The 21540-nt window shown below is 50.3% G+C and overlaps 9 protein-coding genes across 9 annotated transcripts; 4 read left to right on the forward strand and 5 right to left on the reverse strand.

Annotated features, from left to right (window-relative positions):
• Nucleotides 1-177: 177 nt before the first annotated feature.
• On the reverse strand, nucleotides 178-2029 carry BDP81DRAFT_464132 (major facilitator superfamily domain-containing protein; the record flags this gene model as incomplete). Its single annotated transcript, XM_060594116.1, has 8 exons — nucleotides 178-370; nucleotides 430-499; nucleotides 626-896; nucleotides 975-1081; nucleotides 1139-1231; nucleotides 1292-1617; nucleotides 1662-1763; nucleotides 1827-2029. The coding sequence occupies 8 exons, from the start codon at nucleotides 2027-2029 to the stop codon at nucleotides 178-180; spliced, it is 1365 nt and encodes a 454-aa protein (XP_060441161.1).
• Nucleotides 2030-2633: 604 nt separating this feature from the next.
• BDP81DRAFT_499657 (CoA-transferase family III) lies at nucleotides 2634-4063 on the reverse strand (the record flags this gene model as incomplete). The annotated part of the gene is made up of 2 exons (XM_060595493.1): nucleotides 2634-3871; nucleotides 4037-4063. The coding sequence occupies 2 exons, from the start codon at nucleotides 4061-4063 to the stop codon at nucleotides 2723-2725; spliced, it is 1176 nt and encodes a 391-aa protein (XP_060441162.1). The 3' UTR covers nucleotides 2634-2722.
• A 366-nt stretch (nucleotides 4064-4429) lies between these two features.
• BDP81DRAFT_436292 (acyl-CoA dehydrogenase domain-containing protein) lies at nucleotides 4430-6027 on the forward strand. Its single transcript, XM_060591118.1, has one exon. It carries the CDS (start codon nucleotides 4628-4630, stop codon nucleotides 5948-5950), a length of 1323 nt encoding a protein of 440 aa, XP_060441163.1. The 5' UTR covers nucleotides 4430-4627; the 3' UTR covers nucleotides 5951-6027.
• Nucleotides 6028-6470: 443 nt separating this feature from the next.
• Nucleotides 6471-8181, forward strand: BDP81DRAFT_328340 (fungal-specific transcription factor domain-containing protein; the record flags this gene model as incomplete). The annotated part of the gene is made up of 5 exons (XM_060585208.1): nucleotides 6471-6625; nucleotides 6694-7545; nucleotides 7603-7669; nucleotides 7755-7944; nucleotides 8000-8181. 5 exons carry the CDS (start codon nucleotides 6471-6473, stop codon nucleotides 8179-8181), a joined length of 1446 nt encoding a protein of 481 aa, XP_060441164.1.
• A 1247-nt stretch (nucleotides 8182-9428) lies between these two features.
• On the forward strand, nucleotides 9429-10513 carry BDP81DRAFT_328507 (uncharacterized protein; the record flags this gene model as incomplete). Its single annotated transcript, XM_060585222.1, has 2 exons — nucleotides 9429-9970; nucleotides 10033-10513. 2 exons carry the CDS (start codon nucleotides 9429-9431, stop codon nucleotides 10511-10513), a joined length of 1023 nt encoding a protein of 340 aa, XP_060441165.1.
• A 60-nt stretch (nucleotides 10514-10573) lies between these two features.
• BDP81DRAFT_99820 (uncharacterized protein) lies at nucleotides 10574-12507 on the reverse strand. Its single transcript, XM_060596564.1, has 6 exons — nucleotides 11785-12507; nucleotides 11560-11722; nucleotides 11306-11489; nucleotides 11065-11247; nucleotides 10809-11001; nucleotides 10574-10744 (listed from the first exon to the last, which is right to left on the reverse strand). The coding sequence occupies exons 1-6, from the start codon at nucleotides 12301-12303 to the stop codon at nucleotides 10634-10636; spliced, it is 1353 nt and encodes a 450-aa protein (XP_060441166.1). The 5' UTR covers nucleotides 12304-12507; the 3' UTR covers nucleotides 10574-10633.
• Nucleotides 12508-12516: 9 nt separating this feature from the next.
• Nucleotides 12517-14226, reverse strand: BDP81DRAFT_436298 (uncharacterized protein). The gene is made up of 4 exons (XM_060591119.1): nucleotides 14059-14226; nucleotides 13845-13992; nucleotides 13032-13778; nucleotides 12517-12960 (listed from the first exon to the last, which is right to left on the reverse strand). Exons 1-4 carry the CDS (start codon nucleotides 14084-14086, stop codon nucleotides 12849-12851), a joined length of 1035 nt encoding a protein of 344 aa, XP_060441167.1. The 5' UTR covers nucleotides 14087-14226; the 3' UTR covers nucleotides 12517-12848.
• A 3222-nt stretch (nucleotides 14227-17448) lies between these two features.
• On the reverse strand, nucleotides 17449-17961 carry BDP81DRAFT_499670 (uncharacterized protein; the record flags this gene model as incomplete). The annotated part of the gene is made up of 2 exons (XM_060595494.1): nucleotides 17910-17961; nucleotides 17449-17857 (listed from the first exon to the last, which is right to left on the reverse strand). The coding sequence occupies exons 1-2, from the start codon at nucleotides 17921-17923 to the stop codon at nucleotides 17449-17451; spliced, it is 423 nt and encodes a 140-aa protein (XP_060441168.1). The 5' UTR covers nucleotides 17924-17961.
• Nucleotides 17962-18708: 747 nt separating this feature from the next.
• Nucleotides 18709-20500, forward strand: BDP81DRAFT_328492 (uncharacterized protein; the record flags this gene model as incomplete). The annotated part of the gene is made up of 5 exons (XM_060585220.1): nucleotides 18709-19055; nucleotide 19092; nucleotides 19473-19573; nucleotides 19630-19914; nucleotides 19999-20500. 5 exons carry the CDS (start codon nucleotides 18709-18711, stop codon nucleotides 20498-20500), a joined length of 1236 nt encoding a protein of 411 aa, XP_060441169.1.
• Nucleotides 20501-21540: the final 1040 nt, after the last annotated feature.

The raw sequence follows: 21540 nt of genomic DNA on the forward strand, positions 1-21540 counted from the left end.
CGGAGACGCGCGAAAATCTGCAATCACCACAGGCCAGAAAGACGAAAGTCCGTGTCCATGTAGTGACCTGGAGTTTGGGGCTTCAATATTTCTGGTCCTTCCATAAGATGGCAGTGAGCAGCTGTACGACACTTCGGACACCCATCGTAACCGAGGTCAACACTAGCAATTTTCATCTCACAAGGTATACCGATAAGCAGGGTGTCGATGTCCAAGAAGGTGAACCTTGTTCCCTCGCAGTCGTTCATCTCGATCTCCTCGCTCGCGCTTCGAATTTTCCCATCGACAATAGAGCATCTGCAGACACATCTTAACACAGCAGAGGACTAAGGAATCTACGCAGACTGAGTGACCCAGAACATAATCCGGACTAGTATGGGATACGTCAGTTCGTGTTCATGCGATGAGGTCTCGTTGCTTATGACTTACGCGTCTTTCTGCAAATAGATGAATGTAGCTGGAAAGGCAGAGGTGTTTGCCAAGCCAATCAACAACCCAACTCCAGTGGCGCGGACGTAGTGAGGCGCCAAATTGTTGGATAGTCATCCCTGACCTGGTCAGCAGTCTCCCCAGCTGTTTTCACATAGTCCTCGAGCTTCTTGGTAACATACCATGATCATCGCACTTCCAGGGAAAACTCCTGTCGCAATGAGGAACGTACCCCCGTAGCGAACATTGCTTGATTTCGAGGCAAGAATCATGGTATATCCGCACAAAGCTACCATACTCCCAACGGCCATAATCGGACCTCGTGCCTTGATCTTGTCAGAAAGTGCAGACGTGGCTAGCACGACAAGAAAAGCGGCGATATTGGGTGGGACGGTGAGAAGCTGGATCTGAGTGGTGTTGCGATATCCGAGGCCCTGGATGATCGACGGCAGAAATAGCGAGAAGCTCTGTCCATTGGGTAAGAGAAGTTAATCAGTGCAATACTTCTGAAGACACAATAACTGTAGGACAATACTCAAACGTACGTAAAGTGGGATGAGAAGAAATATCCATGCTAAAGTGCAGAAACATGTCTGCGGCGCGAGCACCGCCATTTTCACCCAGTGCCAGCTAAAGTGCTCATCGTTGACATCTTCGACATCCGTAGCCCCATGCTAATCTTCTCTTAACCTTCTCATTGCTTGTGTACGTTCATCCGTTGTAAGGAACTTCGCATCAGCTGGGGTGCTTGGCATGAAGAAGAAGCAGGTCACGCCGAAGACTGTCGTAATTGCGCCCTCAACTGTCGAAAGTCAGGCATCTGCTGATTCGTATCTAAGAGGCGTTTCGGAGTGAAACGTACCAAAGAAAATCCAAGGCCACCTGTTGTAGCCGCCGCGTCGTATCGTTGCCAATCCCGTGGCTAGCAGACCTCCAAAAGCGCCGGATAAGGGGGCTGCGCAATAGAACAAGCCGATGCGATACAGCATCTGATGTCGACGGTAGAACATGGCTAGATACACAACGATACCTCCAAGTAGACCGCCCTCGAAGAGTCCAAGGAGCAGTCGATAGACCACAAGGCCTGCGAAAGATTTCGTGAAACCAAGAAACGTGCTTACGATGCCCCAACAGGTGATGAGAGTTGGTAGATAGACGCCGGCTCGGATCTTTTTCACGATCCAATTACTTGGAACATCGACTAGGATGTGTAAGGGATGTAGAAAACCAACAGTGCAACATTGAACTTCGTGCCGGTAACCATGTCGAGGTCTTCCAAGAGGCCGTCAATCTTGGCGTTCCCAATATTGCTCCTGTCGATAAAAGCAAAAAGCCTAGATAAAACAGTCAGTTTCTCACACCGGCACATCGGGTCCAAGTCCGAGACGGCATCATACCAAATTCCGAAAAGCCAAGGGATAATGTGGATGTCGAACTTGCGGTCTAGGCGTTTACTCAAGGCAGGATCTATTTCATAGTGGACTTGGGATTGACGAATGTTCTCCACATGGCTATCTTCGGGATTGCTATCCTCGAAGGCATCATGCTTCTCCGGATCATGTTCACCGGACCCCTCGCCTTCTTTAGACTTCGAAAACATCTTGCGCTTTCAGTGAAAAATTGAGATAAATGTGAGGCTGCTGGGAATTGTTGGGTCAAAGAGGGTGTTCAAGGTGCTGACAGGAGAGTAGATTCAGCTACTCAAACGAGATTGATCAACGGACGACGCGATCCAAGAAGCAACGTTGCCAACAGTTTACTGGGACTTTTTTGTCTCTAAAGACCCCAAGTTGTTTCTCATTCACACATTTGATGGCGGCCAGAGACGCTAGACCACCCCCACAAAGCTTATCCGATGGACGGATACTTCGTCATCACCCCATGGGGTTGATGTGCGGGGAAGAGCAGGGCAGCCATTCAAGTAACCATCTCGAAAGGTTGAGAGGCCGATGGGACTTCTGCGCGATGGAATTAAGATGGACGCTATAGGTCCAGTAGCGTGCTCATTGCCCGGCACATCGCAGTGTTGTGGACGGCAATTCATCATCCCAGTCGGATGGCCGCAATGGGAAACCAGTCAACTTGGCACCGGAAGTAGGTAAGAAGGCGGGTTAATAGGGTCTCGATATTCCAACGTGTCAAGAAATGGCTTCCGAACTCAAGCTATGATGTTTGCAAGAAATGATACTCAGTAATATTAGTAGTGTTTGGTCAATGTCTAACATTGAGGTATTGTTATATGTATGAAGGTAAAGTTAATGATACATGTACTCGCAGCAATTCATCAGGCCAATCATGACTCAACTCCGAGCTCTTTAAAAATGGCCTTGTTATGCTCGCCCAGCTCAGGCACTCTATCCATTCTTGACACTTCCACCGAAGCAAAGCCAGGTGGGATGAGAGCAGGAATTCTGCCGTTTGGTGTCTCGACATCAGCCCATCTATCTCTAGCTCGCAGCTGTAGGTGCTCCCATACACCCTGCATGTCATTGACATTCGCGTTGGCAATAGATGCGGAATCTAGCTTTTGGAGAACCTCCTCAGCCGAGAGCTTTGCAAACCGTTTGGAGATGATTTCCTTCAACTCATCTCGGTTCTTTACACGAAGCGTGTTGCTCACGAAACGCAGATCTTTTGCCAACGCTTCATCGTCAAGAGCGATTTTGCAAAGGTTTTCCCACTCTCTCTCATTCTGCACACCGAGCATGACAGATCCACCGCCTCCCGTCTCGAAGGGTCCGTAGGGGTATATGGAAGCATGAGCTGCTCCAGACCGAGCGAGACCGGGAGCTCCATCGTAAGTATAGTAGAGCGGGAAGTTCATCCACTCGACCATGCTTTCGAGCATTGAAATATCTATCCGGGAGCCTTTGCCCGTTTTGCCGCGCTTGATTATTGCGGCGAGGATGTTGGAATAGGCATACATGCCGGCAGAGATGTCAGCAATCGAGATTCCTGCTTTCGCTGGGTCCGCACCGTTCCCCGTGATGGAGAGAAAGCCTGCTTCGCTCTGCACGAGAAGGTCGTACGCTTTCTTGTCTCTGTAGGGCCCATCTGAACCGTATCCTGAGATATCACAGACAATCAGAGATGGATGGGTATCTTTCAGGGTGTTGTATCCAAGGCCTAGCCTTTCCGTGGCGCCAGGTGCCAAGTTCTGGACCAAGACGTCTGACTTGGCAAGGAGTCTCTTCAGTACCTCAAAGTCTTTGGGTTTCTTGAGGTCTAAGGCTAGACTCTCTTTTGAGCGATTCGCCCAGACAAAGTGCGAGGCCATTCCATTGACGCGAGTGTCGTAGGCCCTGGCGAAATCGCCAACTCCAGGCCGCTCGATTTTGATGACTCGAGCACCCATGTCCGCCAGCTGACGGGTGCAGAATGGCGCGGCGATAGCATGTTCAAGGCCGACGACGGTAATCCCCTCCAATGGCAGTGGGTCTCTCTTCGGTTTAGAAGTTGAGGAGGTTGCTATAGTACGATGCTGCAGTCTAATGCGTGTGGAGGACGTCAGTGAAGCGACGTTATTGAGATATCTTGAGCTAGTATGCCTTGGTGTTGTGAAGAAAGTTGATGAGGCAGTGCTGTTCGCGAATCTGGAGGCTACTACCGAGAAAGCAGCCCGGGTTGTCGACATGGTGGACGAGGGAGCACGAGAGGAATTTGGAATTCGGCGAGTAGAGGTTCTGATAAACTAGCGAGATTGCTGGTAATAGGATCTTGGCTTCAATCTCGAAGATTAAATCTTAATGTGTTATGCAGCTCAACAGCTTTTAGCACTTCCATACGTCGGCACAGACACGTTCATCACTCACTTCATCCTGGCCTCGGCTTCAGTTCTGAAGGACGTACAAGCACGCGGTGGGGTAGTGTAAGCATAGCGCTTGTAAATGCAGCATCGGCTTCTCCAATTCAAGTCGGCTTTATGAATCCCCCAGCCCAAGCGCCGATCACTCCCCTTAGTGTCGTCATTTGTTAGCTAACCTGGAAGACAGTAGCCGGGCTTCGGGTCTATTTGCCGGAGACAACCTGACCTTGAGTTGCCTGCATGTTTCGAGATATGTGAAAAGGTCTTGACGAGAAGATACGGGAAAATTTGAGAAGATATTAATGGCTTAAGCGCAGACCTAACGTGCTGTTGTTGTCCACAGAGAGTTCAGCGGTCTCACAGCCAATCTACACCCATCAACATATTCACATCATGTCGGCCTCTTTGCCGCGGAACCTATGGCGCATCGCGCGGCCAGCCACCAAGACCGCTGGGTGTCTTCGCCGGGCAACGATGACCGCAGGATTTTCGACATCATCATCGAGAAAGATCATGGAAACAACCGGATTCACCGAAAATCAATTGACTGTTCGAGAAACGGTCAGTCAAGTCTGCGCGGAGTTCCCCAACACCTACTGGCAAGAACACGATCAGAACGAGCAAGACCCGAAAGAGTTCCACGCTGCCCTCGCAAAGGATGGATGGCTTGGTATCGCTCTGCCAGAGTCACTCGGCGGCTCCGGCTTGGGCATCTCCGAAGCGACGATGATGATGCAGACCATCACTGAATCGGGCGCCGGCATGGCTGGAGCGCAGTCTATTCACGCCAACGTCTACGCGACACAACCGCTGGCCAAGTTTGGAACTCAGGAGCAGCTGGAGAGCACGATCCCCAAGATCATCTCTGGGGAGTGGCGTACGTGTTTTGGTGTCACAGAACCCAATTCTGGCCTCGATACTCTGCGCCTCGCGACGACAGCAAAGAAACAGACCGATGGATCTTATGTTGTCACTGGTCAGAAGATCTGGATTACATGCGCACAAGTAGCATCTAAGATGATTCTTCTCGCACGAACGAAGGCGTACGAGGACTGCAAGAAGCCGAGCGAGGGCCTATCGCTCTTCTGCATCGATATTGACAAGTCACAACCCGGCCTAGACATGCGCAAGATCAAGAAGATGGGCGGCCGAGCCGTCGACGCCAACGAAGTATTCTTTGACAACTACCACATCCCCGCGAGCTCACTCATAGGCCAAGAGGGCCAGGGCTTCAAGATCATCCTCCACGGAATGAACGCCGAACGATGTCTTCTCGCTGGCGAGGCTCTGGGTCTGGGCTACGCAGCGCTAGCAAAGGCCTCAGAGTACGCGCGGGATCGCGTTGTATTCCAGAGACCAATCGGCCAAAACCAAGCCATTGCGCATCCGTTGGCGGACGCATACATGAAGTTAGAAGCAGCGAAGCTGGCTACTTACCACGCCGCAAAGTTGTATGATGCCAGCAAGGAGGACTCGTCGATTCGTCAAGATCAGGTTGGAGTTGCGGCGAATAGCGCAAAGTACGTAGCCGCGGAAGCGGCATTTACGGCATGCGAACGGGCGGTGCTTACACACGGAGGTATGGGCTATGCGGCAGAGTACGACGTGGAGAGGTACCTGCGTGAAATCTTCGTGCCAAGAATTGCGCCTGTATCTCGCGAGATGATCCTCTCTTACATTAGCGAGAAGGTATTGCAACTTCCTCGCAGCTATTAGAGCAGAGCCTCATAAATTGTAATCCTCACCCACGACCCCGAAGGGGGTCGTGCTCTGCTTGCATGCGTCCCTCTTACCATAACTTTTAGTTCCCTGGTTCTACCAAGGAACTTCTTTGCAAAACTCACACTTGATATTACGTGAATAGTGTCAATATACCATACTACTTACAATAACTTGCCGTCTCATCTGCTTTCAGCGGCGATACTACGCTTGACGGTGAGCTTGATCAACAAGTGAGGATGAGGTGAAGGAAGCCTGCTCGGTGAGACTCGGTGAGGAAGTCCACGGAACGAGAAGCCGAAACATCAAAGCGTTAGTAATGAGGAGGACAGTGCTTTTCAACCGACACTGTACGGAGAAGCTGGTTGCGCAAAGATATTATCCATGTTGTTCCCGTCACAGGCCCAGAGCACCACCAATGCGCGCCTTGATTTCTGATATTCGAACTACGCCCTGAAAGACTTCTCAGGTTCAGCTCATTGTCCTTGCTGCGGCATGTCAAAAATCTGTGCCTACAATGCCGACGGAGGGCCTGAAAAAACCGCGCGCGAAGCACGCGTGTAGGGAGTGCAACTCGCGACGAATCCGCTGCAATGTCACCGAGCGCCACCCTTGTTCGAACTGCGAGACAGCACAGGCGACTTGTGAAGTCATTCCGTCGCGAAGAGGCCGGTGAGTCTCGCCCGATTTTCCCCACACCGATGGCTCCGAGTCGGCAAGTACTAATCTCGTCGGCTCAGGTATCTACGGAAATCCAAAAGGCAGAAGCAGACGGAAGAGGCCGCATCGGCGACCCCGGAGCCCGCTGCCCCGGCCGCGTCGTCCGCGCTCACCGCTGATGTCGCCGCGACGCTCGCTTCTATGAGTACCGTGTCTCCATCGCATGGACTCGGCGGCTCCTCTGAGGTATCACAGACTCCTTTCCACGCTGAGACGCCTGCTTCGTGTCATTCCTCCTCAGGGACTACGGGCGGCAGCCGATTCTTCGGAGAGTCAAACTTCATCACGCTTGTTCCTGGAGCATCGGGACCCGGAAATGAGGCTGCGACAAGGGATGGGGTATTGAAGGGTCGTCTCACCTTTCCAGTACCGCAGACGCCACAATCTCATGACCTGGCTACTTCGCCTGCCAGTGTGAGTATTACTATGAGCTCTGCGACGGAGCGATACCTTCGGGATGAGGGAGCGCTCACCTTCCCTGACATGCAGAGCTGTCTACCAGCTTTGCATGCTTACTTCGCTTGGTTTCACCCTTGCTTTCCCATTCTTGACCGCACAGATATCGCGAGGCGGCTCGTGACGATGGATATTTCGCCACTCTTGTTGCAAGCAATGCTTTTCATCGGTTCAACGTATTGCGACGAGGCAACAATTCTTGGCATGGGCTTCAAAGACCGGTCCGAGGCTAAAATTCTGACATACTCTCGCGCGCGGGTTTTATTTCATGCCAATTGGGAGAAAGATGAGTTCACTCTGATACAATCGCTGTTTCTATGCAGCTTCTGGAGAGGGGGGCCGACGGACTGGAGAGACGTGAGGTATTGGCTGGGAGCCGTTCTAACCCTCGCCCAAACACATGGTCTCCATCGCTCGTAAGTCATTATGAGTGCTGTTATTTTGTTCAAGAACTCAACTTAACATGTATTCAGAACTCGATTCATCACGAAAGATCCCCATTTCGCTCGGATGAGAAGAAGAGTCTGGTGGTCAATCTACGTAAGTCCCAGATGATCATGAAGTTTCTATTCAATATTCCCCGTGTAATTATCTACTTACCTTGCGGCTGGCTCACATGCAATAGGTCCGCGAACGTCAAGCAGCTGTGTCACTTGGGCTACCTTGTCGAATCCGCGATGAGGATTGTGACATCGAGCCACTGACTCCTGCTGATCTGGAGGATGATGCTGACGAACAGCAAGCAACTGGCTTCGGTGCACCGAAGTCGGAGCACATCCACTATGCTATTAAGATGATTGACATTGCTCGCCTTCGTGAGTCTCATTTCTGCATGCCAAATAATAATTCTCTAGGCTAACCGATCTACAGTCGGGAGAATCATGGACACCCATTTTGCGCCTGGTCGAGGTCCTCCAGCACCGACAGAAGTTCGTGAATTGAAGCAGCAGCTCGAGGATTGGAAGCAAAATCTACCGGAGGAGATGCGGAGAGGACCTGACGATGGGCAGTCTTCGGTCTTGACCTGCTTAATCCACCTTGCCTACAAGTAAGTTGAGTCGAGTCTTTTGAGCGCTGTGCTGAACATGACTACCTCTTACATGGCGCTGGCTAATATGAGTCTATCTCAGTCATCTACGCATCCTTGTGCATCGGAACGGATGGCTGCGCAATAGAGACCAGGAAGACAAGAGCGCAGCTCTTGCCGCTGCCTGTCGCATAAGTCGCATCGCCGAAGACATGCTCGCGCAAAAGACCTTGCAATATGGCCAAATGCACCTGTGAGAACCCAATCGTTACGTATAATCCAATGCCGTGACTGACTCTTGCAGACTTACTAGCCTGTTTGCGGCTTTCTGTATACATGCGATCGACATCAAGTCTGCCGACGGCATCAGTCGCCGACTTGCCGAACATAGAGCCCAGATGTGTCTTCTTGGTCTCAAAGAAATTCAGAAATACTGGCGCATCAACAATAATGTGCTCGATCTCTTTCTGCAATACCTTGACGAATCAATTGCCAAGAGACTCAACGGCGACAGCACCGAACCTGCACCGACGAACACACTACCCAGTTCCATCACGGGTCTTGGTCCATTCAACAACCCAGAAACCAGCCCGCCAGTGACTCTACTTCATGATGCTCTTCAACAAGCCAGGCCTGAGGCAATGGAAGATCAATACTTCAGTCTTATGCGGACGAATTGGGAAGGCGAAGATGCTCTCGAAGATCTCGGGCTGTTCCTGGACCCTCAACTTTACGCCAACGGGCCAATGCAGGTAGAAGGTCTGAATTTCCTCCAGCGTTGCCTGTGAAAGCGACCGAGAACCCGGCTACCTATCTGTAAGGTTTGAGGTCTCTGGCGACGCGGGAAGTATTCACTAGGCTGGCATCTGTCGCCGTGGAGGAGAGGGACAGTCTGATTCTTACTCAGTCATCATTTCGGCTTCTTCTGCCGAGCACAGTGGCTGCTCGGCTTTGTTCAATGAACTTTCAAGAAGCCGAAAGCATATAGCCGGCGGCTCTGTTACCCACAGACCTAAGATCGACGCTGCTCAGATCATTCCTCATGCGGCGAATCAAAGGGATTGGAGTTCTTCTGGTCAGCAATTGGGTCAGTCTTGACATCCCGAGGCTCTTCCAGTTCCCGGCTCGAACCAACACCTTGATCGAAGGGTCTCTGATGAAAGGCATGTGTTGATTACACTTGACCGAACGAACAAATACCTCCGAATTACCTGCGAGCCCTGAGTATTTCGTACACGCCCAGAATCCCTCGGGTCCCAATTTCCGTCCATAATGGCATCCCTGGTCCATCAAATACGGCCGGCCTTCCGTCACTGCACCGCTCGCTCACGGCGATCTATCACCACAAGTGCAACAGACGCAGCCTCCAAGCTCATGGACACATTTGCCAGTAAAGATGTTGTCCGTAACCAATTGCTCGACTCTAATCAACTACAACGCCTGAGTTTGACCCTCAATCGAAAAGAGCTGCATCCCGGTGTTGACGTCTCTTCAGAAGCACCGGCTCAAGGTACGCCCCTGCCTCCAGGCTACCATCTCGTTTACTTCACCCCGACGGGCATCGAGAGTGAGCTCGGCATGGACGGCACAGATAAGACTTTCAACGCACCGGCGCCGTTTACGCGGCGGATGTGGGCTGGCGGGAAGATGCAGTTTGTGGAGGGGACTTCGCTGAAGGTTGGCGAGACTGTCGAAGAGAGGACGAGACTTGTCGGAGCGACACCGAAAAAAAGTAGAAGTGGGGATGAAATGGTGTTAGTGGATGTCGAGAAGGAATTTCGGGGTCGTGATGGATTAGTTGTCAAAGACCAAAGGTAAGTCATGAACGACTCATGGTCAGTCTGTTGCGGAGGTAGCGAAGCTAAGACGTGCTCAGATCGTGGATCTTTCGACCCGAAGTTGACGTGTCGCTGGCTGCGAGAACGGCACCACCACGAAGTGATAGACCACCTGCTTTTGGGCCATCGACCATCAACGATCAGCAGAGTGCAGAAGGGAGCACAGTCCGTCACTTTCGATGGTCGCCCGTTGGCCTGTTCAGGTTTTCTGCTCTCACCTTTAATGGCCATATGATCCACTACAATGAGCCTTGGACGAAGGATATCGAGCGTCACCCCGAGGTTGTGGTCCATGGGCCTTTGAATCTGATCAACATGTTGGACTACTGGAGAGATGTCTACGGCAAGGACGGCAGGGAGGCGCGTCAGGTCACTTATCGAGCTATGTCTCCACTGTACGCCGGTGATAAGTACACTCTTCGAACAGCTGCATGTGATGTGGAGAGTGGGAACAAGTATCAGCTACTTGTCGAGAAGGGTGATGTTGTATGCATGAAGGGCGAGATCATTGGCAGTTGATCATAGTATGCCAAGACAAACTCAGCATTCAAGACTTGTCACTTTAATTTTAAGCATACATGCTACATTTCAACTCCAGCGTCGGACTGATGTCGCTGCGTCGCATCGAACCCTCCCACCTCAAGGCCTTACCCCGGACCTCAAGACTCGGGACATAAGGACGTATCCCGACACCAAGAACGATCCAATCATCCAGACCAAACATCCAAGCCACCCGTCCAAGTTGATCATCTTGGAAGAAAATCAGCAAATGAACCTTGTGGGCTCAAACACAAACGGACATGTAGTCACTTACTGGGACACTGGTTCCTCCGCTCTTGCTCACCCATGGGAAAGCTCGATCGATCACTCTGCTCTCGTACTGACTGCACGCTACGCTGATGTCCAGTGTCGATGGCCCGATGCCCGAATCAGCTTTCTTCTTGAGTGCGAGTAGTTGAGGTAAGGCGTCGGCGCAATCATGGAAGGCTTGGTTCCCTCCCATTCCCCTGAAATGGCAATGTGCGTCAGTACATCGGGTCAACATATGTGTATCGGATTGATCAACCGACCTATTAGGCTGCATTGCATGCATTGCATCCCCTATCAGCCAGACCCGAGGATGTCCCTCGTCACCGGTTGTTTGTCTGACGTTCTTCCGCCATGTTTTCGGAAGTCTCTTGCTTGCTCGCATGCGTGCTACAGTAATATGGCCCTTGCTCGTGTCGTCGAAACCTGTTGTCAACATTGTTCGGCTATCAAGGCGCGGCATCAGTGATTGGTGATGGAGGAAGGTGCTTGCCGGCTCACTACTCAGGTGCCCAGTCTTTGGTCGCGTCAAGACAAATCTTCATGGAATCCTCCACCTTGTTCCAGTCATCGGTCGGCATTCTGTCTTTGGGAATCATAAGACCCCAGTAATAAGACGCATCCTTCGTGCTATATCTTGCGCCATTCTCGGCTTTCTGGGTCGTCTCGTCCGCGGTGGGTAGAAATACTGAGTGTCTAAACGTCAGTCTTCAATGCGCCCTTCTTTGAACAGTGGCACAATTCCAGATTTTACGTACACGCATAGAACATGGAAACACCGCCGGCAAATGTAATAAGTGGACTTTTGGTCAGACGTGAAGGCAACTTCTCCGTCCAGTCTTCGGGCAAAGGGCCTTTGCTGAGAATCATGGCATGGCTGTCAATTGGTACAATATTGCGAGCTCCGACTTGCTTGTTGATCTGTAGACGCTTTCATCAGCCCCAGTTCCCTTCATGATTATCTCTGTTCTTTGGAATCTTACCCTTGATCCGCTGCCATCTGCGCCAATAAGAACATCACAAACATCCGTAGTGTCGTCGGCGAAATGAACTCTCACACTTTCCTGCCCATCGTCGCTTTTGACAACTTCGTATCCTTCAAATGCCTTTCCGAATCGGATGATGCCCCTCTCCTGTAAAGGAGCAATGAGAACATCTCGGAGCACAACACGATTGATGGCGGAAGACGCACTGTAGGATGGGAGTTGGCCCAAGTCAAGCAGAGTCTGGAATCTCGTATTCATTAAGGCCGGTGCCGTGAGGCCTGTCGAGGACATTTGACTGAACTGCGACTTGATAGTCGCAATTTCAGCTGGCTTGAGACAGGCCTTGAAACCTGTCATGGCGCTCTCACCCAATCGAATCTGATATCCCTCTCTCTTAGCATCATCTGCGTCTCGTTCGTATACGGTTACGTCTACGCCGTGATTCATCAAGCCGTTTGCGAGTAGCGCCCCGGCGAGACCGCCTCCCGCGATGATGATCTTGAAGGAGGTAGCCATGGTGAAAAGTAGTTGGGCATCAGCTATCGAGATTGTACTTGAGAAGGGAAGGCGGACGGCCACGATGATGTTCTTTTCTTGGATCTCACCGGTCACATGTATCTGGTGGGTAGCTGTGCGCCCTCATGCAATCATCTTCAGTCCCCTGCAAGTGCTCAGAGCACCGCGAAAGTTCGGCAAAGAATAGCGGCACTGCGGATGCGGAGTCATTCCATAGAGAGGATCATAGAAATATCTGATGTCTTCAACTTCATACTACAAGTAGGTAAAGCCCCACAACCGGGTACAATGTCAGGCCCCACACGGGCTCTTGAAGGGGCCCAGGGCTGGCCTCCGAGTGGCTCGGTGTTCGGTGCCCGCAGTTGTCCGTCGATACGCCGGTTGCGTTATGTTGCTTCCCACGAAGCGACATGAAACTTGAGTGGTTGGGGTTCGTCGTGAAATACCAGAAACCCACCATTTTGGATATCTTCGCCTAGTGCCAAAAGTCATGCATCCAGGTCAGATTCCAGCAAACCAGGTCCACCTATCATTGCTTGGAATAATCAGAAAAGTGGCTTTGCGAGACCAAAATCGAGCTCTTCCACCGTTGACGAGGTCTGGGCATGGACCATGGCAGTCGCGGCAGCAGTGTTTACTCGGTACGGTTTGATCGCGCTATCAGCCCGCCCATCGCATTAGTGACATGAGCAACCGCTCCCCCACCTGTTCCTCGAGATGAAACGTACCCCTCGTCATGGAGAGCCCAGAACACCTTCTTGGGCTGGGAAAGCCAGCGGATTTGGTTCGTCGCGAACTGGGCAGCCGAGCCTTCGTACGGTCGACCGTTTAGATTGGCTCGGCCGGCGATGGTGAGGATCGCTACGTCCGGAGTGGGTTCAATGCTCTTAAGGATGCCCTCATAGCCGCCCAGATGTCCATTCCAGAACACAGTTTGTCCAGGCCCGATGAGGAAGTTGTAGGCAAGTTGACCTCCGTCGTAGTTGGAGAAAACGTTATTCTCTCTGTCGCTGATGTAGTCTGCAAAGGACTTCATTCCGTCGTCCATCTGGTCGGGCGGCATGATTTCTTTCATGCGCATAAGGCCATACTTCATACCCATTGTGATGTCAAGCGTGCACGCATACGGTGTCGCTTCGCCCATGTACACTGTTCCGGTATCAATCTCCTCGGGGATGTCGTGATGTCCACTTCCCGGCATAAGAGCATGTAAAGAGGGCCAAACGTGAGCAGACATGACAGCGCGCGAATGATGTGGCATGGGGGGCATTCCAGGCGGGCCATTAGCAATGGGTATCTTGCCAGCCGCCGCGGCTTTGCGGTCGTTCTTGGTGAACAACGGAATACGCTCTCCGCCGGCGACGGGAAAGAGCTGTGACTCATTTACACCGGCATTTCGGAGAAGATTGATTGCTTCTCCATTGGCGATGACTATGGCGCCTGTTTTCTTCGCGATCTTATCCGCACCAGGCAGACTAGGTACGAGAGATATTAGCCTCCGCGAGCAAATCTATAATCCAGCAGGTGGCAAAGTAACATACTGATCGAAATGAGCGTGAGATATGAAGATGTAATCTGCTTGACTGATGTCGTCAATGTCGAGATATTTCGGCAACACAGACGGTCTTTCTAGCCATGTATCCAGGAACAAGACGAGCCCATTAGCTCGCAACCTGAACGTAGTGGCCCCTAGTTTTCATGGACAGGTCAGCTCACAACTTCTTCAATAGGACATTCGCCAGGTTCCAGACGTACCAAACCATTCAATAGTCGCAGGAACCATTGTAATGACAGCGATAAAGATTATTTTGCTTTCGAGAGCTGCAGAGGAAGATCTAGAACGAAAAGAAGAGGGTATTTGTCGTAGGGTATATATGGCGTTAATTGCTGCCCGTAATTAACGGCGTCGTTTTTGCGACAGTATTCAATGCGTGGAACAGAGCTCGGGAGGTATGTAAGGGAATTGAAAGACAGGCAGTTTTGTTCGTTGGGTGGAACTCCAGGATGGAGGTTAAATACGTCCGAGGTAGCGTAGGTAGTTCCCCAAAGGGGTAAGAGAGGGGAGTGCGGTGCTTAGCCGATCAGTGAAGGCATGAATTGTGTGCGCACACACTCCAGTCAGTATTATGTTATCATCCCGCTCACGAACCTTTCCGAGCCATTAAGAATTCTTCTTAGCATGACTACGGAGTGCTGCGAGCCGAAGCGTTTGGCACTGCTGGAGCTTTAGACAGTCATCGAGCCTTATCCCGTGGACGTTCGAGATTGACGCCTGTTGGACCTGAAAATCGCCTCTGTTACCGCTTGTCGTCTGAACGATTGTTGTTGTTGTTGTTGTTGTTGTTGTATTTTAACGCCGTAGCGGCAAGGGCGCAGCCGCCCTTGCGGCAGACCTCCCGAAGGGTATATGGCGTGGAGGGCCGTAGGCCTATAGCTATCACTAGATACAGTCCAGCTCGTCCTCCAAATCGTGCCCAAAGGCAACTATGTGTTTAACCTGTCTCTGGGTGCCGCTGGCTTGCCCGAGACAGTGCTATGGTCGTCCCTAGAACGCAATTCCGCCAGTATCTCCTATCCTTCGACCCAGAGCCCGCAGGCTTCTGGTTTATACAACGTTCCAGTAACCTTGAGTTGGCAAGTGCGGCTTGAAGAGCAAAAACTTTGGCAACCGAATCACACTAAGCATACCGTTCAATCAGGGACCCCCAGATACGACATGAAGGCCGCAAACATAAGTCAGAAGCAAGCAAATTTAGGACGTTTGGAACATGCTTTAACCGTCGTAGCTTGTGCAGCGTTGACTTAATTGGCCGGCTTCCGTGGAGCCGCGTGTACATGTATCCTCCAGTCCCTCAGACATTTGCCGTAAATGCTTCCGAGAACCCCAACTCATCACCAGCGACTATAAACACAACACCGAATAAAGTGGGTGCAGGATTTCAGCTTTGAAATTCTTAGAGGTTACTTCCCGGGCCGAGAGTCGTGCAGGACGGTGAGGACAAGCAACGAAAATTGCTCTTGGCATCTCGACTGCTATCATCACTTATCCATGGATCCTCCGAAACAAAGTTAAGCTCATAAACAGTAAAACGTCTGACGCGAGCTTTCAGTATGGTCCTACTTACTGAAGCCAAAGTCAGTGCCACGCAGCTGATTTGATCGCTTATCCCATTGACTGCTGCTTAACGTCAGCGGAGCCCTTGTGCGGGGTACGGCCAATAAGGGCATACAGGCTCATCTGTGTCAGCCAATAATTAGGCACGTTTTAAGGTACTTATATTGTCTATATATTTGGGTTATGCCAAAGGTACCAGCAATCTCGGTCGGTACATAACGATATATCGTAATCTAAGTAACTTAGCCTTTTCGAATATACCTTCGTAGCTTTCTAAGGTTATTGCCAGATATCTTGCCTAGAGCCTGGCGGGATCGTAAGGCTGTTGTATTACTACAATAGGAGCAAGGCGAATATGACTTTCTCGATCCCTTACGATAGCGCTACTAAGGAATAGAGGTATTCCTTTTATCTCTTGTTTGCTTAGGTCGTGATCTTTGCCGACCCCCTGCTAATGGTCCAAACTGCTAGATAAGCTGGGCTGCAAGCAGTTGCCGCTATTGATACTGCTTTTTAATAGATCGCCAACTAGGCTTGCCCCAGAGCTACAGCAGATAGCTATTCACAACGATCACTTCTAACAGAAAGTCCCAAGCAATTGCCTGCCAGCCCCCTCGCCGGATAGGGTAGCCCCATTGATAATAGGACCTCATCTAGTCACTAATATCAACGCCGTTCATCTTATAATTATACTCGTCTATTAGTACTAGCACTGGCAGGTTCTTCCGGACGTCGGCGCCGAAGACTTTCCGGGCAGCCCGCTTTACAGCAGTATCTCCGGCCGGTCGGCGCCGGCTCCGGATAACATCCTGGCCTTCTCGGAAGACCGTTGTCAAGAAGAGTATAATAGCATTGTCTTTCCAAGTAAACTGGTTAACCTAGAAGAACTGATTAGTATAAAAATCCTTAGAAGGTAGTTTTTATAACATTATACCTTCCCATCTAACGTAGGAATATAATATATCTTGCCCCAAGGGATATCTTGTCCTTCAGTTGCTTTCTCGGCAACAAGGATCTTATCTATCCCGCTATCTTTCCGGTAAGTGCCAGAAGCTCCGACTTGCTGCTTCCGGAGAGCCCGGAAGAGCCGGACAGAAGAAAAGAGGTTATCTAGAAAGACGTAGTAGATTGTTGCCGGAAGCAGGGTAACTAGGGTCGTTACAACCCGTTGCGTTGGCGTTAAAAGGGCCTGCTTTGCCGCCTCGTCATATGGCGCTGGCCGGGCCTGTGGGACTAGCCCGTACGGGCCCTTTCCGTGGATATGCCAGAGCCACTGGAGACAGTAGCCTGATTGGGCAAAGATCCATATCTTGAAGCCGGTCGGGATCGGCTTAGTCGGGATTGTTGTTGTCTCAAGGGACCGGCCTGTGAATCGGACCATAGCCTCGTCAACGGTAAGGTCAGAGCCGGCCGTATAGAAGGAGTCCCCGGTATCCTGGATATGGGCAGACCACCCGTTAACCTTCCGATACGTATCCGGCATTAGATTATCTTAGGGCCGGCGTCGGTACCGGCTATGGCTAGACTAACTAGGGAACTCAAAAGTATCGAATATCCGCAGCTGCCGGGATAGTCTTTAGTAACGGTTACGGGATATAAACCGGGTAAATAGATAAATAGGGTCCTCTTTCTCTTGCTGAGTTGCCCAGTATCTTAATAATTCATATTCCTTATGGATTCCCATATAAATACACATAGCGTGACATGATGGCCAGCACGACAACCCAGAGACTGGCAGCACATGCATGCTTGCTCTCGTTAAGAGTTGAAAGATTGGAGCCTCACTGGCAGACTTCAAGTTGGTTATGCTGTGGATATGGGCAAATGTGATTTATTACATAGAAACCGAGACTATCGTAAAACTTGATGAGTGACGAAATTCCAAGTCACACAACATTCTGATAGTTACTAATAGTTGGTAGAGTTTCATCGTTCGTCCAGGCCCTTTCCCTCAGCAAGTCTTGTCGATAACACTATCATCTTGTTAGCTTGATTGAATAGCTCTTCAAATTACGCTTTGTTTTTGGAACTCACCATTGTTGAGTCTGACACTTTCCAGTAGTAGGATTAGGGAACTGTCCTGACTTCGGATCGCACGAGACAGTCTTGCCACCTGTACATGTAGCGCCCAAGAAGTTCCCCCATTGAGCGAAAGTCGCAGAATAATCGCTACCCATTGCGTTCCAGCCACGCCAAATATCAAAAGCACCAGTAAATGTCTGAAGACCGCTGGCACAGGCACCTTGACCACCGCTTACGGGCGAGTTTGGTTGCCAACTCGCGCAGTCTGGTCCCATGATTGCGACGAGCCCGAGGCTTGCCACGTTATATGCCTCGTCTGCATTCGGGGCGCAGACAGAGACCTGGCAGTGTATTTGGTTGCAACCTGAAGCTAAGACGACTGGGCTGTAGAACAGGCAAAATAGAAGGAGAGCGAGCCTGGCAGCGGTCAGTCCAGTTGTGACATAGAGTCAGAAATTGTGAAACTCACTGTTTCAAGGCCATATCGAACGTAAATGTTGACTCTTCCGCTTAATCAGACTTTGTGGATGTGCAAAAGCTCCAAATTCAAGAGACGGTCCTGAGCTGTCTGTTTAGAAGTGGTCGGAAACCGATTCTTTTGTCTTCCAAGTAGGACGGTGGCAACTGGATATTCGCAGTGGTGAAGGTCGCATTGACGCGTTACTTGAGTCGTGAAGGATGATGGGACAAGGGACCATTTGAGCCAGCGATGCCGACATTGCGTACTATAATGAGAGCAAAGGGCAGAAAATATGCTGCTTGCCTGTAACTTTTGCTATGTTGACCACTTACCGGCCCACGTGCTTGAAGATCCTGCCACGATCATTTGCGGCAATGACTCAGTTCAGAAAACGTGCTCCGCGCTTGCTAGGAAAGGCGAACAACTCTGATATATTAAAAGCTTGTTTCGTCCCAAATCACATTTAGAATGGCCCATCACTAACATTTTAAGTGATCAAAGTGTCGCCATGGGAATCTCAAAATCCTCCACCGGCTCGCTCGCCTGGCCCGTTTTTGTACCCAGGCGACACCAATACCATTCATTGCACCTTACACGTGGGAGAAATTTCTGCCTATGATTATTCAAGCGCCTTGATATATAGGTTACGACTCAGAATCGGTCAGCCCTTTCCACGAAGTCACAAAGGGGTCAACCGACTCTTGTTGTTGACAAGTCTATTACTATCTAGACTCGCCGGGAGCTAGCAATGAGTTCGGAGTTTTGACTCTGCAACATCGCCACTTTCACTATCACATCACATAACATAATGCGCAACTTAGCGTTCCTTCTGTTGGCGTCTAACGCTCATGCTTTTCCTACTAATCTTTGGACGCGTACCGATAAATGGGAGCAAACTACTTGCTCTGACGCCAACATTACCGATGCAAAGGTTCTAGCTAATGTCCGATGGGCATTAGCTGACACGAATGCATCATGGAGAGAAGCTATTGCAGCATGGCAGGACTACAAACCGGGAACAACTTCAGCTCAGCTCAAGTTCCCAGCCTTCATCAGCGACTTTTACGGCGGTCCAGAGGGATGGGATTGCCAAGATCCTGTCAACACACCATGCTCAACGACAGTACAGTGTGCTGATACCAAGCACCCAGCAGGGTAAGTACAGTTCAGTTCAATTTAATCCAAATCCAGAGTCTTTCTGACATGATCTGACATTTCATTCTTCACAGATTCCTTCTCCTCAACTCCTTCTCCAAGTTACACGATGTATGAAGTACCCGAACTTCCTGTTTTCAAGGTCAAGTCAGTTAACACACGACAAGGTATACCAAAAATACCACGAGGCGCTCCAAGATGCTCAGCTGAGCATATCTGCTGCCATGGGAGACTTCATATCTACTTTCGCGCCTCAGCTAAAGGCGGATGATCAGTCGACTCTCATAAAAACCATATTGGATGTGATGGCGTTTGGCATTGGCATTGCATCGGCTGGTCTGTGGAATATCGGTAAGCCTAGCTAACCTTGTGTTGTAAGCTCGACCAATCTGAGCTAACCTTTTGGTAGTCATCAAGGATGCCGCAATATTTGCTGGCAACAATTTCGGATTCGCCAAAGACACATTCAACAACGCCATCTCCGCGTCATTCGCTCTAAGCAAGGACAACACGAAATCGTAAGTCTGTTTTTTTTGTGCCTACTTGATGTCATCCCTCTAACTGTTCCGGGCAGTGCCAAAGACTCCGCAAGTGTGCAAAACGATTTGACCTCCGCAATGGGCGCCTTATTCGACGTATGGAAGAAGACACAAGAAGACTACTTGTCGGAGATCTTCTCCGGGTCGAATAGCACAACCATAGGCATGCTCGAGTCTTTCATCAGAGACGGCATGATGAACATGCTGCCTGTCGATATCAATCTCTCCGGCATGATAAACGTGGTCGAGACCATCATGTTCGGACAAATGATTCCTATTGCGTGGCAAGTAGCGCCTGCTGCCTACACGCCTTTCGTGCTGTAAGTTGATACTTTCAAGTTTCAACCAAGACTGGTTCTGCAGACATGGATCGGGAAAAGTGGCTAACAAACTTTGACCTATAGAAAAACTGGTGATGCATGTTCGAGCACCATGCCCAACACACTGAACCCATACATGACGCAAGAAACACACGAGAAAGCTGGCGTATGCTGGAACGGCAACCAGTTCTACGTTCTGACCGTCGGTACCTACCGAGTCGACGTGCAAGCCGATACGCCTGGTCTGCCCGACTCTGACCCGCCCTTCCAACTGATGGCAGGTGCCACCAATGACGTTCTCGACGGCAAGAATTGGGGTGGCATTACCTTGGAAGATATTGTCATCAGCTCATACGGCGGCTATCTGAATAGCGGAAATCGCAATGGCTACACCATCTCCGTGGACGACAGCGCCGGAGGCGTGGATCAACTCATGTGGACGGGAGGTGTACAGACGCCCGGTTTCTTTTCGCTTCCTGTCTGCACGAATCTGTGGAACACTCTGATGAACATTGCCGGAAGTCAGGCTGGAAAGGACAACTACCCCTGTGGGGTAGTAGTTGAGAAGACATACCCAGCCACATGAGGTTTCATATAGGCTTACCTCAGCTTTACTGTAATTTTGTATTGTATGTATTATTAGTGTTCACCACACAAGTGTATGACCAATCTTAGCAACTTGTATATAAACTCTTCCTCATTTGTTGAAGTATTGTAACGACATGGGCCTGTCTCTTCGCTTTCAAATCATTGCCACTGCACTAAAGACCTCTCAAAAAGCTAAGAATCATGGCGTGCATGTACCAAACTTATTTGAGGTAAAAACACACCTTGCTAAAGTATCATCAACTGCTAGATGCCGTTAATACATATATATAATACGTTTCTAGGGCAGATAAAATAAGTAAATAACACGTTTCTAAGGGGCAATAATGAACAACATAAGAACCCGACTAAATTTACATTCTATCCGCCTATGAATAATCTCGGAATAGAGCAAAGTTACAGGAAGGCAGGAGACGGATGTAGCAGCGTCATCTAGCAGTGGGAGATATATATATATGTACTCTATTACTTGGTCTGAGAATTGATAGTACCAAAGAGTGACTGATGCCATTTCCGATTCCAATCGGTTTCTTTCAATTCGCTTGCTCAATGCCCTTGCTTTACATGACGAGTTCCAACCTCCACGAAACATCTCTCCAGCTTGGCACGGGCTGTTAGTGCCATGCTAAGGAGGGGCCCCAGTCCCCGCGGTTTGCCGCTGCGCGCTGGGGTGGATTAGCTATACGCTAATCAAACCCTTAACAACGCACATTTTCCCCTCGAATCGAGCCGACGATTATTCAACCTAACGAGCCGCCGTCGACTCGAATTCGCCTTCCGCAGGCTAGACGAAGTCTTCCTGGTAGGGCAGGGAGCAGAGGTTCCATCTAGCCTCCCGAAGGAGACGGGCGACTTTCTTTCCCGGCGCAAGTGGCGCTTCCGGGCCCAAATTGAACATCACCGACCGACTTTTCGACTTCGCTCTCTCAGCACCTTTGCCCCTTAAACGATCGAAGACTCCCTCGAAGAGACGAAACGACCATTGGGTAGCGATGTATAGCCACGGCTATACACAGCTAT

Source organism: Colletotrichum phormii (genome assembly GCF_030913505.1).
Source record: "Colletotrichum phormii strain CBS 102054 chromosome Unknown BDP81scaffold_21, whole genome shotgun sequence".
Lineage (NCBI taxonomy): Eukaryota > Fungi > Ascomycota > Sordariomycetes > Glomerellales > Glomerellaceae > Colletotrichum > Colletotrichum phormii.

Coding starts and splice junctions, on each gene's coding strand:
- BDP81DRAFT_436292 (XM_060591118.1), top strand. CDS start 4,628: ATGTCGGCCTCTTTGCCGCGGAACCTATGGCGCATCGCGCGGCCAGCC.
- BDP81DRAFT_99820 (XM_060596564.1), bottom strand. CDS start 12,303: ATGGCTACCTCCTTCAAGATCATCATCGCGGGAGGCGGTCTCGCCGGG. Junction 11,490..11,559: donor TGTTTCCATGTTCTATGCGT/GTACGTAAAATC, acceptor TTAGACACTCAG/TATTTCTACCCACCGCGGAC. Junction 11,248..11,305: donor ACCAAAGACTGGGCACCTGA/GTAGTGAGCCGG, acceptor GCGCCTTGATAG/CCGAACAATGTTGACAACAG.
- BDP81DRAFT_436298 (XM_060591119.1), bottom strand. CDS start 14,086: ATGGTTCCTGCGACTATTGAATGGTTTG. Junction 13,779..13,844: donor TCTCACGCTCATTTCGATCA/GTATGTTACTTT, acceptor TCTCGTACCTAG/TCTGCCTGGTGCGGATAAGA. Junction 12,961..13,031: donor TGGGCTCTCCATGACGAGGG/GTACGTTTCATC, acceptor GCGGGCTGATAG/CGCGATCAAACCGTACCGAG.